The sequence below is a fragment of the Staurois parvus genome, unplaced genomic scaffold (assembly GCF_062004578.1).
Source record: "Staurois parvus isolate SC_StPar_1 unplaced genomic scaffold, SC_StPar_1.0 ptg000262l, whole genome shotgun sequence".
Taxonomy (NCBI): Eukaryota; Metazoa; Chordata; class Amphibia; order Anura; family Ranidae; genus Staurois; species Staurois parvus.
Genome location: NW_028318058.1, coordinates 5,471,222 through 5,485,803, shown reverse-complemented (window position 1 = coordinate 5,485,803; position 14,582 = coordinate 5,471,222). Strand labels below are relative to the sequence as shown.

The window sequence follows — 14,582 nt, the reverse complement described above, 5'->3', positions numbered from 1 at the left end:
TTTTTGGACCTTTCTCTATAAACCCTAGAGATGGTTGTGCCTGAATATCCCAGTAGATCAGCAGTTTTTGAAATGCTCAAACAAACCTGCCTGACAGCAACAACTATGCCACATTCAAAGTCACTTAAATCTTCTTTCTTCCCCATTCTGATGCTCGGTTCGAACTTCAGCAAGTCGTCCATGTCTAGATACCTAAATGCACTGAGTTGCTGCCATGTGATTGGTTGATTAGCAATTTGTGTTACGAAGCAATTGAACAAGTGTACCTAATAAAGTGGCCAGTGAGTGTGTGTATATATATATATATATATATATATATATATATATATATATAGACACACACACACACACACACACACACACGTTCTGTACAGTGCCTCAGACAAAACAAAAGGGCACTGGGACAGCAAGACTACTTTCCCCCAGTGCCCTCCTAAAAGTATTATACTCACCAGAACCCAGTTCACTAAAATATTACCCACAAATCCACCAATACACTCTCAATTCAATCCCATGGAGAGCTTGTGCTCTGCTGGGGCAAAGGACTGAATATAAAGTTTACCTAGACAAGTGCAGTTCCAGCTCAGAAGGTTTTGATGTTGGTGAAACAGTGGGGAAGGAATAGGGTAGAACTGTCAGTTTGTTTTTTGTTTTTTTATTGTGTCCAATTGATTTCTGTCCATTTCCAGTTTAAGTTTTAAAAATAGGTTTACTTGTATTTATGGAAAGTTCATCAGTGCTTCTCTGTCAGACCCGATGAATATTGAATGTTAGGTCATCATCAGATCCAGAAAACTAGGTAATTGGGGGCAAGAGTAGACTTTCTCTGAAAAGCTAATCTTGACCTCTCCAGCCCCCAAGCTTCTCATTAGTCAAGGAGACCATTACATCACATTAAAGGAGCAATAGAGAGGCAAAGAGGGTGTGAAGGACTGTAGAAGATCATAAGTGATTAAACACATTAGCAGAGACAAGTACTTTAATCAACAAGGGCACTAAATCGCGAACACAGAGGGGGCATGGGAGAATTCCAATAATATGTATATACCTAAAAAACAACTTGATCAAGTGTAAAGTTCCATTAAGCTAAAACATACAATACTGGTTTGTGCTAATCCAAAGCAAAACAAAAGTGTTCCACTTTACAGGTAACATTCCTTTCTAGCACTTCTGTCTGCATGCCTCAGACTGATCAAGGAAAGCCAAATAGCCCGATGTCGGGGAGGGAAAACAAAACTAAAGTAAACCAGCGTATTCTATGACATATACATACAAGCATACTGTCCGCAGCAGCCTGTCTCAACATTTTTAACATGGAAATACAGGTTGATATACAGGGGTTGGACAAAAGTATGGAAAAACCAGGTAAATGGAACTAAATAGTTACCTAATATGGTGTTGGACTGCCTTTGGCATCTAAGATGGCCTGCATTTTCTTGGGAATTGACAAATATAAGTCTTGGATGGTGGATAATGTAATCTGATTGCACCCTTCACGAAAAAGTCGTTCCAGTTCTCGCAAAAATTGACCATAGTGTCTCTATGATATTGAGGTCCAGCAACTGCGGCGCCCAAGGAAAGTGCAAGACTTCATCTGAGTGCTTATCAAACCATGATTTGACAACACCAGCTGTATAAATTGGAGAATAATCATCTTGGTAAATGGCTCTGTTTTCAAGAAACAATGTTTGCACCATGGGGTGACAATGGTCAGCCAAAATTTGCACATAGTTGTTGACAGTGACTCTACCTTTCAAAGTGCGGATGGGGCCTGCAGAATACTGAGATATGGCTGCCCAAATCATAATTGTGCCACCACCATGCTTTACACTTGGTACAAGACAGTCTTGGTCATAAGCTGTGGATGGTGTTTGCTACAGGTAAGCACGCCCGGTGGTTGGGAACAGTGTGAAGTTCGATTCATCTGACCATATTACAGTCTTTCATTGATCGATAGTCCACGATTTATGGATGTTGCACCACTCTCCTCCTCTTCTGAGCATTAATATCGATAACAAGTGGATTGGCAACTGCAGCTCGTCTGTGAGTGTTTTGCCTATGGGTTTCCCTTTGTACAGTTTTTGTGAACATGGGCTTTGAAAGACTGAGATTAAGCTCTGCAGTCACTTTTGCAGCAGTTGTTTTATTATTCCGGGTCAAAATCCTGTGCAAAGTCCGTATGACTCTTTCGGTCACTTGACCTTATTGACAGCACTTATGCTTATCAGACAACGTTTTCCCGGAAACTATATATGCCGTCATAACCTTTGATACTGCACCTCGCGATGCTGGAAATAAATTGCCAACTTCAGTCACAGGTGCATCAGCTAAGCGGGCACCAACAATTTGCCCTCTTTGAAGCTCACTAAGCTCTGACATGACTCCATATTGCTAGCAGGGAATGCAGTAAATGACGAAAGTGAGCCTTCCCACCTGTTAGCTAGGTGTCTCATCACACAGCGGACGCAAAAGAATGTTACATCACTTCCGCTTTCAACGCAAATCCTGTCACTTTCACACCTGCAAATCATGCAGTGTTGCCATTTTTTTGTCCAATCCCTGTAACCTTTTTTTTGCCCTGGGGAGCCCCTGCTATGAATCATTATATTTACATCTCAAAGTACATTTGTGTGATGGTCAGTAGGAAGAATTCTCCTTACATTTGTGGTCATTGGACTAAATCCCCCCCTTCCTTACAGATAACTAAAAAAGATCATTGGTGTCAGTGCTTACTCATCTGAGAAGCAGAAATCACGTATTGCTCAAGGAACCCATAGCAACTAGAGCAGCCTCTCTCAACCTTTTCAACACAGAGGAGCCCTTGAAATTACTTTCCAGTCTCAGGGAACCCCTACTAAAAATTACTACAGTACATCTACAACTCATGATACATTACAACTAATGATACATTAGTGGAATAATCAGTGGGAAGAATGCTCCTTACAGTTGTGGACATTGGGGAGAATTACCTTCATACAAACAGATAAAATCAACAGTGTCAGTGAGAACTTATCTGAGACTCAGAGATTGCTCATGGAACATTTAGCAACCTCTAGAGGAACCCTAGTTGAGGAACCCTGTTGCTGAGAAACCCTGGTCTACAGGAAACAAAATGCAGGGATTTCAGCAATTATAACAGAAAATATAAACAATCAATGCATTTAGAAATCATTTCCAGACATACAGTCATGGCCGAAATTGTTGGCACCCTTGATATTTCTCCAGGAAATCATGTATTTCTCACGAAACGTATTGCATTAACACATGTTTTGCTATACACATGTTTATTCCCTTTGTGTGTATTGGGACAAAACAAAAAAAGGGAGGAAAGAAAGCAAATTCGACATAATGTCACACAAACCTCCAAAAATGGGCTGGACAAAAGTATTGGCACCCTTTCACAACTGCGGATAAATAAGAATGTTACAAGCATGTGATGCTCCTGTAAACTCACCTGGGGCAAGTAACAGGTGTGGGCAATATAGAAATCACACCTGAAAGCAGATAAAAAGGAGAGACGTTCACTTAACCTTTGCATTGTGTGTCTGTCTGTGCCACACTAAGCATGGACAACAGAAAGAGGAGACGAGAACTGTCTGAGGACCTGAGAACCAAAATTGTGGCAAAATATCAACAATCTCAAGGTTACAAGTCCATCTCCAGAGAACTAGATTTGCCTTTGTCCACAGTGCGCAACATTATCAAGAAGTTTGCAACCCATGGCACTGTAGCTAATCTCCCTGGTCGTGGACGGATGAGGAAAATTGATGAAAGATTGCAACGCAGAATAGTCCGGATGGTGGATAAGCAGCCCCAAACATGTTCCAAAGACATTCAAGCTGTCCTGCAGGCTCAGGGAGCATCAGTGTCAGCGCGAACTATCCGTCGACATTTAAATGAAATGAAACGCTATGGCAGGAGACCCAGGAGGACCCCACTGCTGACACAGAGACATAAAAAAGCAAGACTACAGTTTGCCAAAATGTACTTGAGTAAGCCAAAAGCCTTCTGGGAAAACGTCTTGTGGACAGATGAGACCAAGATAGAGCTTTTCGGTAAAGCACATCATTCTACTGTTTACCGAAAACGGAATGAGGCCTACAAAGAACAAAACACAGTACCTACGGTAAAATATGGTGGAGGTTCAATGATGTTTTGGGGTTGTTTTGCTGCCTCTGGCACTGGGTGCCTTGACTGTGTGCAAGGCATCATGAAATCTGAGGATTACCAAAGGATTTTGGGTCGCACTGTAGGGCCCAGTGTCAGAAAGCTGGGTTTGCGTCCAAGATCCTGGGTCTTCCAGCAGGACAATGACCCCAAACATACGTCAAAAAGCACTCAGAAATGGATGGCAAAGAAGCGCTGGAGAGTTCTGAAGTGGCCAGCAATGAGCCCAGATCTAAATCCCATTGAACACCTGTGGAGAGATCTTAAAATTGCTGTTGGGAAAAGGTGTCCTTCCAATAAGAGAGACCTGGAGCTGTTTGCAAAGGAAGAGTGGTCCAAAATTCCGGGTGAGAGGTGTCAGAAGCTTATTGATGGTTATAGGAAGCGACTGATTTCAGTTATGTTTTCCAAAGGGTGTGCAACCAAATATTAAGTTAAGGGTGCCAATACTTTTGTCCAGCCCATTTTTGGGGTTTTGTGTGACATTATGTCATATTTGCTTTTCTGCCTCTGTTTTATATTTGTTCCAATACATACAAAGGGAATAAACATGTGTATAGCAAAACATGTGTTAATGCAATACCTTTTTTGTGTGAAATACTTGATTTTCAGGAAAAATATCAAGGGTGCCAACAATTTCGGCCATGACTGTAATTTATCACTTTGACTAAAATGAGAAGATGTTGTGCCCTAAAGACAAAAACATGATCTTTATGGAGTTATTCTCAACTAACCCATGACATCTTCATGACAGCTTCCACAGCCAAACATAACTTGTGATGTGACATTAACAAATGCCCCAGAACTTGTTTCAGATAAGGTCATAGCATACAAAAACTTAAGATGTAGTGGAAAAAGTGACTTTCATGTTGACTACTTTCTTCTGGAGCTACAGTCTTCCTCATTTTAGCACAGCATATGACACATCGCTTAGACCTGGGGTGTTCTGAGCCATTCAGAGCAATACAATATCCAGATACATGGCACTATGGAGTGCTCAGCCTGCTATAGAAGGGTACAAAACATTCCTCATATCACTTATTAGTAACATAGATACATGGGACATATGGAATCACTTTGTAGCACAAGAATAGTCTTTAGTTAACATTAAGAACAGATGCACTGTTTGGATATTCAGACAGGTGTGTTTGTGGCAGCTGTCTGAATACAAGATCGGGCAATCAGCTGAGCGAAAGAAATGTTTGTGTGTAGTATTAGTTTAAAATAAAAATTAATAAACCCTGCTAAGAATGTGCTATTGAACAATGCATTATATAACAATATATTTACTGTGTACAACACACCACTCAAAACAGAGTAAGGCTTCATGCACACGGCCAGCATGCAGAGCCTGTGCAATGACATTCCTAGGACTTGCTGCCGCCATCTACAGCTACCCATTGAGATGATGCGGCTGTACATGTTTATGGGGTGGTGTTTACATAAAGCGCCCACATGCGCAATGACATACACACCAAACACACACTACCTGTGTTCGGAGCACAATTCAGGGCACATGGGGGGTGCTGTACGAAACCATTGGTGCAAAACTGCACACAGACATTCATTTTAGTGCATCTCAACGGGCAGCAGTATGCAACACCAGCAGGTCCCAGGAATGTCATTATGCAGACTCCGCATGTTGTAAGGTCCCTGTATGGTCGAGCGTGTGAAACCTAAAAGTACATTCCAACTTACTAAACAAGACATTAAAAAAAAATCAATACTATATTCAAAATTCATAAAACATTATATACAGCTCTGTACCCATGGTAAACGGACAACCACAGTGAACAGTAACTAAACATCACCACGATATCACCAAATGAGCCAACAGATAATAGACATTGTTAAAGATGTTGTAAAAGGCTGTGTTGGCTTTTTCTTTTGTTCAGCGAGTCCTGCCATGGAGATGCAGTTAAGATGCCTCTACTGGGTGACTGTCAGGAGGACCTCTGTAGCTTTTGGCTGCATTTAAATTAGCATCTGTGGCTTCTTTTGTACAACTACCCCCTGTGCCTAGACCTTCTGTGCCACCAGTCCCTGTATTCCTTGTTGCTCACACTGCCTGGCATATACTGTATATTCCTGAGCAACACAAAGCAGCAGAGGAAGAAACACTCAGAAACGAAAGTAACATCACAGCCTGTGTCACAGGCACACTTCTCCTAGCTGTTAACAAGTCACCCAGGTTCCTAAACAAGGTATGTCATTTCTGTAGCCAAGGATGCAATACATAAAGGTGACTAAAACAGTGTTCCAGTATGACAATGCAGGCCCATGGATCTCACAGTAAGTGTTATCAAGCTGTAAGTGACCTACAAGAGAAGCCCCTGTACCTTAAGCACTGTAATGATGGTGGCAGGATGGTTTTAGCCCCACCGTTTTCACCATGATGACAGCATGCCAATCTCCTTATTTTGAATGTATGCAAGGATCCCATGCAAGGCTATGTATGGTGCACAGTTTGCGATGCTGGGGATGTAGAGAATACTTCCCTTCTCCAAGGCCATGTTGATGCTAACAGTGAACATACTGGTGTTCTGAGTTGGAATTCTCTGCACCAAATTCACATGTCTCCAGCAGACTTGGGCTCATTCACACCAGCCCATATGCTAACACACATGGAGGTTGATTTACTAATGGCAAATGGACTGTGCACTTTGAAAAGCGCACTTGCACTCTGCAAGTCCAGTTTCTCCAGAGCTTAATAAATGAGCAGAGGCTCTGCTGACTTCCATCATCCAATCATGTGCAAGCAAAAAAGCTAGTTTTTTATTTTCCTTGCATGCGACTGGGTATTCTTTGCAAAGTGAGCTTAGTAAATGTGGTCATTTATGCAGGCCTCATTTACTAAGCTCTGGAGCAACAGCATTTGCAGAGTGCAACAGCACTTTTCAAAGTCTATTTGCCTTTAGTAAATCAACCCCATGGCGTGTGATGTGTAGGGGCAGTTACGCAAGCACCAGCATACATCTGCATCCTGTCATTGCCTTCTATGGACAGCTGTATGCAGCAGCTGTGGCTCCCGGGGATTTTTTTGCAGCTTCTGTATGCTCCTGCATGTTGTACGACCCCTCCAGCAGTTGTGTGCATGAGCCCTTAATGTACATGCATTTAGATGTGTTCAGAGTATTTAATCTTTGGTGCTTGGCCGATTTGGTGACCCTATGTATTTAAGCCAGCACGGTGGCTTAGTGATTAGCACTTTTTCCTGGGTTGGAATCTCAACCACGACACTGCCTGCATGGAGTTTGCATGGCCCCCCTGTGTTAGTGTGGGTTTCCTCCTGCTACTCCAGTTTCCTCCTACACTTCAAAATAATGCTGGTAGGGAAAATGGCTCCAGTGTAAACTAGCCCTAGTGTGTGTGAGGTAGGGACATTTAGATTTAGGTCTCTTGATCAGGTTCCACCCACATTCACACGGACTGCATTGACAAACAGTGGAACCAGTAGGAAAGGCTCTGCTGTCAGTCATGATCCCTGAGCCACACCACATCAGACATAAAGAAGTGTCAGGTGGGGCAGCTGAGAAAACTATTAAATATATATATATTAAATATTTGCATTTTGAATATTTTTTTAAAACTTGAATCATGTGACCAAGAGAGCTCCACCCACACACTGCCCACAGACTTACTAAAGACTAACTCTAACGCTACCCCAAAAAAACAGATTTACAAGCCTTCTAATGAAATTCAATAGACCTGCCTTGATTTTAATGATAACGTACTGCATACTGTATACAAGGTGACAATTTAATTCCCGGAATGTCCATGGTATAGCACTATGGTAGTGAGTCACACAGCCATTTACACTCAATTGTGTTCTGACACGTTCTAACTTGCACTCATCTGGGTCAAGGTCTTTACGGAGTAGTAGAAAGTATAACACGTGCGTGCATTGCACTGTTGGTAGAAAATGAATGATAGGAATCTGCAGAAGCGGAATAACATTACATTTTTTGTGAAAACTAGCAACAGTGCGAGTGAAACTTAAAGCGGAGCTCCACCCAAAAGTTCCGCTTTAAAGACTGGTCCCCCACTCCCCATTAAGGATTGGCACCTTTGGGGAGTGGGTACCCGAAATTGACAGGTACCCGCTCCCACTTCTGCTGCAATCGCCTAGGCGATCAGAAGCGAAAGTTGTCCTCTTCCCTCCCTCCCCATAGTCTTCTGGGACATGTGACAGGTCCCAAAAGACGAGGCCATTCTGGAAGCTCAGCACTTCTCACGCATGCGCAGTGGGCACCCGGCTGTGAAGCCGCAAGCTGTCACAGCCAGGTGCCCACACTGAATATGCCGGCGCCTGGAACACCAGGTGGCTGGTGAAAGGGGCTGCGGGGAAAACACCGTGGGATCATGGGACAGGTGAGTGACTGTATTTTAAAAGTCAGCAGTTACAGTTTTTGTAGCTGTTGACTTTTATTTTTTCACAGTGCGACTGGAACTCCGCTTTAAGCTTTGTTACAACAGGCTTACGGTGAACATTCCACGAAGAAATCAAGTGTTTTTGAATGGCATAGGAGGTTTAAGGAGGGAGAAGATGTCCACAATGACACAACATGGATGTGGAATTTTTTTAAAAAACTACTTGTCCAGGGACTAAATCTGGGTCCTAATCTACTTGTCCCACATGACAATCTACTTGTACGGATAAAAAATGTTTTTTTTAACCAAAACCGTATTCAAATCTGAGGTGTTTTTAGGAGTGTCTGGGACTTTATGGCGATCTAAACATTTAATTTTTTAGCATTGCGCTGTATATCTCCTTCTCCCCTCCCTGCCTGTCTCCAGCGCCACACCTGGGGACTAGCAGGGAGGGGAGTGAATTTCCAGGGTAATGAGCACCGACTTGGTGCTCCTCAGGAAAGGGGAGTGTCAGGCTTATCCTTGACCCTTTTCGCTGCAAGAGCCGTTTTTGGAACACGTTTAAAAAATCATTTTAGGCCTGAAGATTACATAAAGCCCCCAAACATTATATATTTTCTGAAAGCAGAAACTTTAGAAAATAAAATAATGGTCTAGGAAATGCAAAATGTCAGCAAAAATACACTTAAGTTAATTTTAGGGCAAAAAAGCAAATCATTTACCCTATTTCTTGGTAAAATACAAAAGATGAGGTTGCACCGAGTAAATAGATATCCAACATGCCAAACCTTAGATTTGCATGCACTTGTTAAATAGTAATAAACTTCAGACCCTATATTTTCTATAGGCAACGCTTTTAAAGCCCTTATAGGTCATCTGTATAGTGTTACTGCGGAGGTCTTGTGCTAGAATTATTGTTCTCATTCTGGCGTGCACAGCAATATGTAACATGTGTATCGCAATCAACATTTTCATGATTAGGCACCCCAGTGCATGCTTTTACGTTTGTATGTGCATATATGTGGGAAGAGGGAGTCTCAATTTTTATTTTGTTTGAGGGGATGTTGTATGCTTCGGTGTAACTTTTTACAATTAAAAAAATATTTTTTTTTAGGTATCTTTTTATTTTAATCACATGTGATGATTTTTGGTGACAGTTTCTCTTTATTGAGACATCCAGGGTCTAAAAGTCCTTGCATGTCTCCCCTGAATGTAATGCAGTGTACATCATTACATTTTGTACATGTACAGCATTACATTCTTTCCCGGCCTCAATGGCTGGCAAATCTGTGAATGGGGACCCAGAAGTGATGTCATAACGTCACTTCCGGATCAGGACAAGAAGGGAGGCAGGCAGGGTGGGATTTATGATTATGTGACCGCCATGATTGGCTGTCACATGATCGGAAAGCTCCCAGGCTTTCCGTTCGGTGCACGCTCTTGGCACAGGTCTATTTACTTTTGGGTATGCAAACACTCAACCTCTCGGCGGGGTCATATTTGCGTACTGTTGGCGCAAAGGAGTTAAAGTCCATTCTGGGGATTAAATTGTCACACTTCGTATTTGGAAAGCACTTCCACATGGCTTTATTGCCTCTCAAGAGTATAGCAGGGAAAACGCAGCTCAACTGCCTAGTTTTATCTCAAGACTTGATTGTTAGCATCATGAGGGCAGGAACTGATGTGACTGCACAGTATACATATAGCAATGTATAAGTTGTCAGCATTATACACAGTAAATATCTTTAATAATTTCAAATAATAAAACAATTTTCCCCTGGATGCACAGTATTCTTCTTTGGCTAAACTGGACGCACCTAAACACAGGTAAACAGTGTGAATGCTAACATTTAGGCTACACAAACGCTGGTTGTTTGGCCGTCAGTGTTAAATATGGATATTTTTGGGTGCCTGGGAGGCCCAAGTGCAGCATCCAGCTGAAATACACTAGGATGAAATAAATGGCAGTTGGAAGCTGTACAAAGCAGTACTCACATTAGGTCTATATGCCCTGATCGCAGAATTCCTCAATGAGGAACAGACTTTCATATTTCATAGAGAACGACAGGCTGCTGGTAGTAAGGCTGGGCACTGCATATGGGCCTCTCAGGGACATGAAAACGCTGGGAATTGACGCTGAGGGAACAAAACACAGTGTACTTGAGGCCTTGAAACCATTACATACCTTTGGATATGTCCTATGTATCACTGTTAGTGTGGATGAGGAATTTACAGCCATAAGGCATGTACCATCATGACATAATAGTCTCTGGGATATCCAATATGTGTATTACTTATAGGAGGAAATCCAATGGTTGGAAATGTGCTAAATCCTCCTGTATCAATTGTACCTACATCAGTGTGCTGACAGATGTGTGCAGGAAGTATTTGTACACACAGAGCACATAAGGTGCAGTTCCCATGTGTATCCTCTCCTAGGACTAGTGAGGAAAGTACTCAGGTATACAATCTTCTAGGACTAAGTCCCCGGTCACACCGATCCGACTTTGAAATCATGCGAGTCGCTCAGTTTCAAAGTCGGATGTCATTCAGACATGCGGTGCGACTTGCAAGACATCTGCGGTTTGCAAGACACAGATGTCTATGCAAGTTGAAACTGAAGTAGTGCATGCACTTTAGAAATCGGTGATGCTCCAACCAAGTTAGAATCAAACCGCTATGACCGCTTTAATTGCGGACAACAGGATGCGATTTGCCATGTGATTTGAAACTCGCATGGCAAGTCGCACCCGGTGTGACTGGGATGTTATGAAGGAACTTCTCAGGCGTGCACTCTCCTAGGAGTAGTGAGGGAAGTTCTCAGGAGTACACTCTAGGACTAGTGAGGGATGTTCTCAGATGTACATACTCTAAGAGTTAGTGAGGGAAGTTCTCAAGTATACACTCTCCTAGGAGTAGTGAGGGAAGTTTTCAGGTATACAAACTTATAGGAGTAGGAGGGAAGTTGTCAGGTATACGCTCTTCTAGGAATAGTGAGGGAAGTTCTCAGGTATACGCTCTTCTAGGAATAGTGAGGGAAGTTCTCAGGTATACGCTCTTCTAGGAATAGTGAGGGAAGTTCTCAGGTATACGCTCTTCTAGGAATAGTGAGGGAAGTTCTCAGGTATATGCTCTTCTAGGAATAGTGAGGGAAGTTCTCAGGTATACGCTCTTCTAGGAATAGTGAGGGAAGTTCTCAGGTATACGCTCTTCTAGGAGTAGTGAGGGAAGATCTCAGGTGTATGCTCTCCTAGGACTAGTGATAGAAGTTTCTATCACACATGAGGTGCAATTGTCAGGTGTGCCCCTCCTAGGAGTAGTGAGGTGCAGTTGTTAAGTGTACCCCCTCGTAGGCGTTTTGGAGGTACAGTTGTCAGATGTACCCCCTGATAGGAATAGAGAGGTGCACCCCCTGGTAGGAATAGAGAGGTGTAGCCCCTGGTAGGAATAGAGAGGTGTAGCCCTTGGTAGGAATAGAGGGGTGTACCCCCTGGTAGGAGCAGTAAGGTGTACCCCCTGGTAGCAGCAGTGAGGTGTACCCCCCGGTAGCAGCAGTGAGGTGTAACCTCTGGTAGCAGCAGTGAGGTGTAACCTCTGGTAGCAGCAGTGAGGTGTACCCCCTGGTAGGAGCAGTAAGGCGTACCCAATTGTAGGAGTAATGAGGTGTACCCCCTGGTAGGAGAAGAGAGGTGTACCCCCTGGTAGGCGCAGTGAGGTGTACCCCCTGGTAGGCGCAGTGAGGTGTACCCCCTGGTAGGCGCAGTGAGGTGTACCCCCTGGTAGGCGCAGTGAGGTGTACCCCATGGTAGGCGCAGTGAGGTGTACCCCCTGATAGGAGTAGAGAGGTGTACCTCCTAGTAGGAGCAGTGAGGTGTACCTCCTAGTAGGAGCAGTGAGGTGTACCCCCTGGTAGTAGAGAGGTGTACCCCCTGGTAGGAGCAGTGAGGTGTACCCCCTGGTAGGAGTAGAGAGGTGTACCCCCTGGTAGGAGCAGTGAGGTGTACCCCCTGGTAGTAGAGAAGTGTACCCCCTGGTAGGATTATCAGTCACAGTGTGAGTGTCCGGCCTGTAGAAGGAGTAGGACTCACCGGTGAACTTGGCCGCGCTGTCCCCATGTCCTCGGCGGCGCTGTAGGATGAAGTACTGGTTGGACTTGTGTGTGACCCACAGCCGCAGCGCGTTCTTCAGCAGAACCTCTTCAGGCTTCAGCCACATCCTGGCCGCCCGTGTCACAGCCGCTTCATGCCTACACAGGGGACACCATGGTGAGTGCACAGCCCGGCACTGTTCACATTACCATCGGAGAGGACAGAGGAGTGTTCCGACTGATCAGTACAGAGCGGAGCCCTCACAGCCCTATTGTGATCAGACGGTGGCGGAGGAAGGGCTGTCCCTGCTGTCACAGGCTGGCTGGGTTCAGGTGGCCAGCGATGGCACCTCAGTCCGCCGCCGTACGATCATTACTTTCACTCCTGATCCCGCATCGTTGTGTGATCCCTCCTTTGTCATCATGCCACCCTCCCCTCCCTGCCGATCTCCTCATACATGACTCCTGCCGCATCGATCAGCGGCTTCTCACCTGTCCCTGCCATGCAGACAGTCCGGATCTGGCTTGTTGTCTCTGCCTCACAGCGCATAACAGTTCCGGCATCCAGAGAGGAAGTTCATCCCAGCCAGCCAGCCCCGTACACATCCTTCCTCGTCCAGCCTCATCCATGGGGCTCCCTCCATTCATCGCCTTCCTGCAATCACTGCTCGGCAAGTTCTCCTCCTTCATAGGGAGCTCAGCCCAGACCCATGTCCTAGGACTGTGGCCTCACTGGAACGGCATTGGAGGCTGGAAGCCGACTACTGGAAATGTTTCTGCAGGAAAACGCAGCTCTCCTCAGGACTTACCTCTGTTCAATGAGAACAAATGACCCAGTCAGAGGGGATTCAGATGGTTCTAGAAAGGCAAACCGTGTATTTATGATTTGAGTAGAGCTGGGGGGTTAGACCAGGGGTCAGCAACCTAAGGCCTCATATACATACGGACCCCGCTAAACGGTTAGCTCTCCTCAGGACTTACATCTGTGTTCAATGAGAACAAATGACCCAGCCAGAGGGGATTCAGATGGTTCTAGAAAGGCAAACCGTGTATTTATAATTTGAGTAGAGCACTGGGGGCTGTGGGGTTAGACCAGGGGTCAGCAACCTAAGGCCTCATATACAAACGGACCCCGCTAAACGTTTAGCTCTCCTTGCCTCAGAAAACATGGCAAATACACACGTAAACACGAACATTTGATTGGCCAGAGTATTTTCCATTGACATGAATAAACGCCAGAACACTGAATGTTAGCGTTTAGATGCGTTTACACGCATTTTTGCCACATTTACCGTTTTTTGGCCAAAACTTTCCTCCTGAAGGTGATTCTTCAGTGTCCGGGAGAGGAAAGTTTAACTGCTTCCAAACTGTGCTGCTCTTAAACTCTGGTAATCACCTATGTGTGCTGAACACAGGTTTTTATTGACTTGAGTTCAGGGACTTTGGAAAAAAAATGCCAAGAGCTCCTTAATGTATGTTTAGGAGCAGCTGTGTACCTGAGGCCTAATGGTGGCCATACATGCTTCCATTTTATTACAATGTGCCATTCCATGAAATTGCCATGACTTCCCTTCTGATCGCTTTAGGTTGGAGTCAACAAAACTGAGTTGATAAACCATGATGTTTTGGTCATAAATGGAGATAAGCTCTGGTGACCTGTAAACCCATCTTTAGCCAATCTTTGAAACTGCACTCTTTTTTTACTCCAATGAGATGCAGGCCAGATCATTCCTACCCTGCAAACTACAACTTTGTTAACCCCTGGTTCACATATATGAAGCCGTGTGGGCCACGTTTTGCGCGGGCACGAGAGCCTATTCATTTGAATGGACTCCCGTGCCCTGTGAAACGCAGGGAAGAAGTCCCTGCACTTCTTTGGAAACCGCAACCCGCATGGGAACCTTGGTTCCCAGTGCGGTTGCGATTTCCAGTGCAGGCGGCGTGCCATTAGAATTAA

The 14,582-nt window shown here is 44.4% G+C and overlaps 1 protein-coding gene across 3 annotated transcripts in view; it reads right to left on the bottom strand.

The window, feature by feature from the left end:
* TBC1D8 (TBC1 domain family member 8) overlaps positions 1 to 13,490 on the bottom strand; it is a 121,452-nt gene extending 107,962 nt beyond the window's left edge. The window contains exons 1-2 of one of the 3 annotated variants that reach the window (XM_089681257.1): positions 13,118 to 13,490; positions 12,627 to 12,784 (exon numbers count right to left, since the gene is read on the bottom strand). In XM_089681257.1, the coding sequence (XP_089537383.1) occupies positions 12,627 to 12,753 (127 nt within the window). In that variant the 5' untranslated portion in view covers positions 12,754 to 12,784; positions 13,118 to 13,490. Of the gene's footprint in view, positions 1 to 12,626; positions 13,049 to 13,117 lie in introns of those variants that run through there. The other 2 variants (XM_089681259.1, XM_089681258.1) reach the window with 2 other exon arrangements.
* Between the last annotated feature and the right edge of the window lie 1,092 nt (positions 13,491 to 14,582).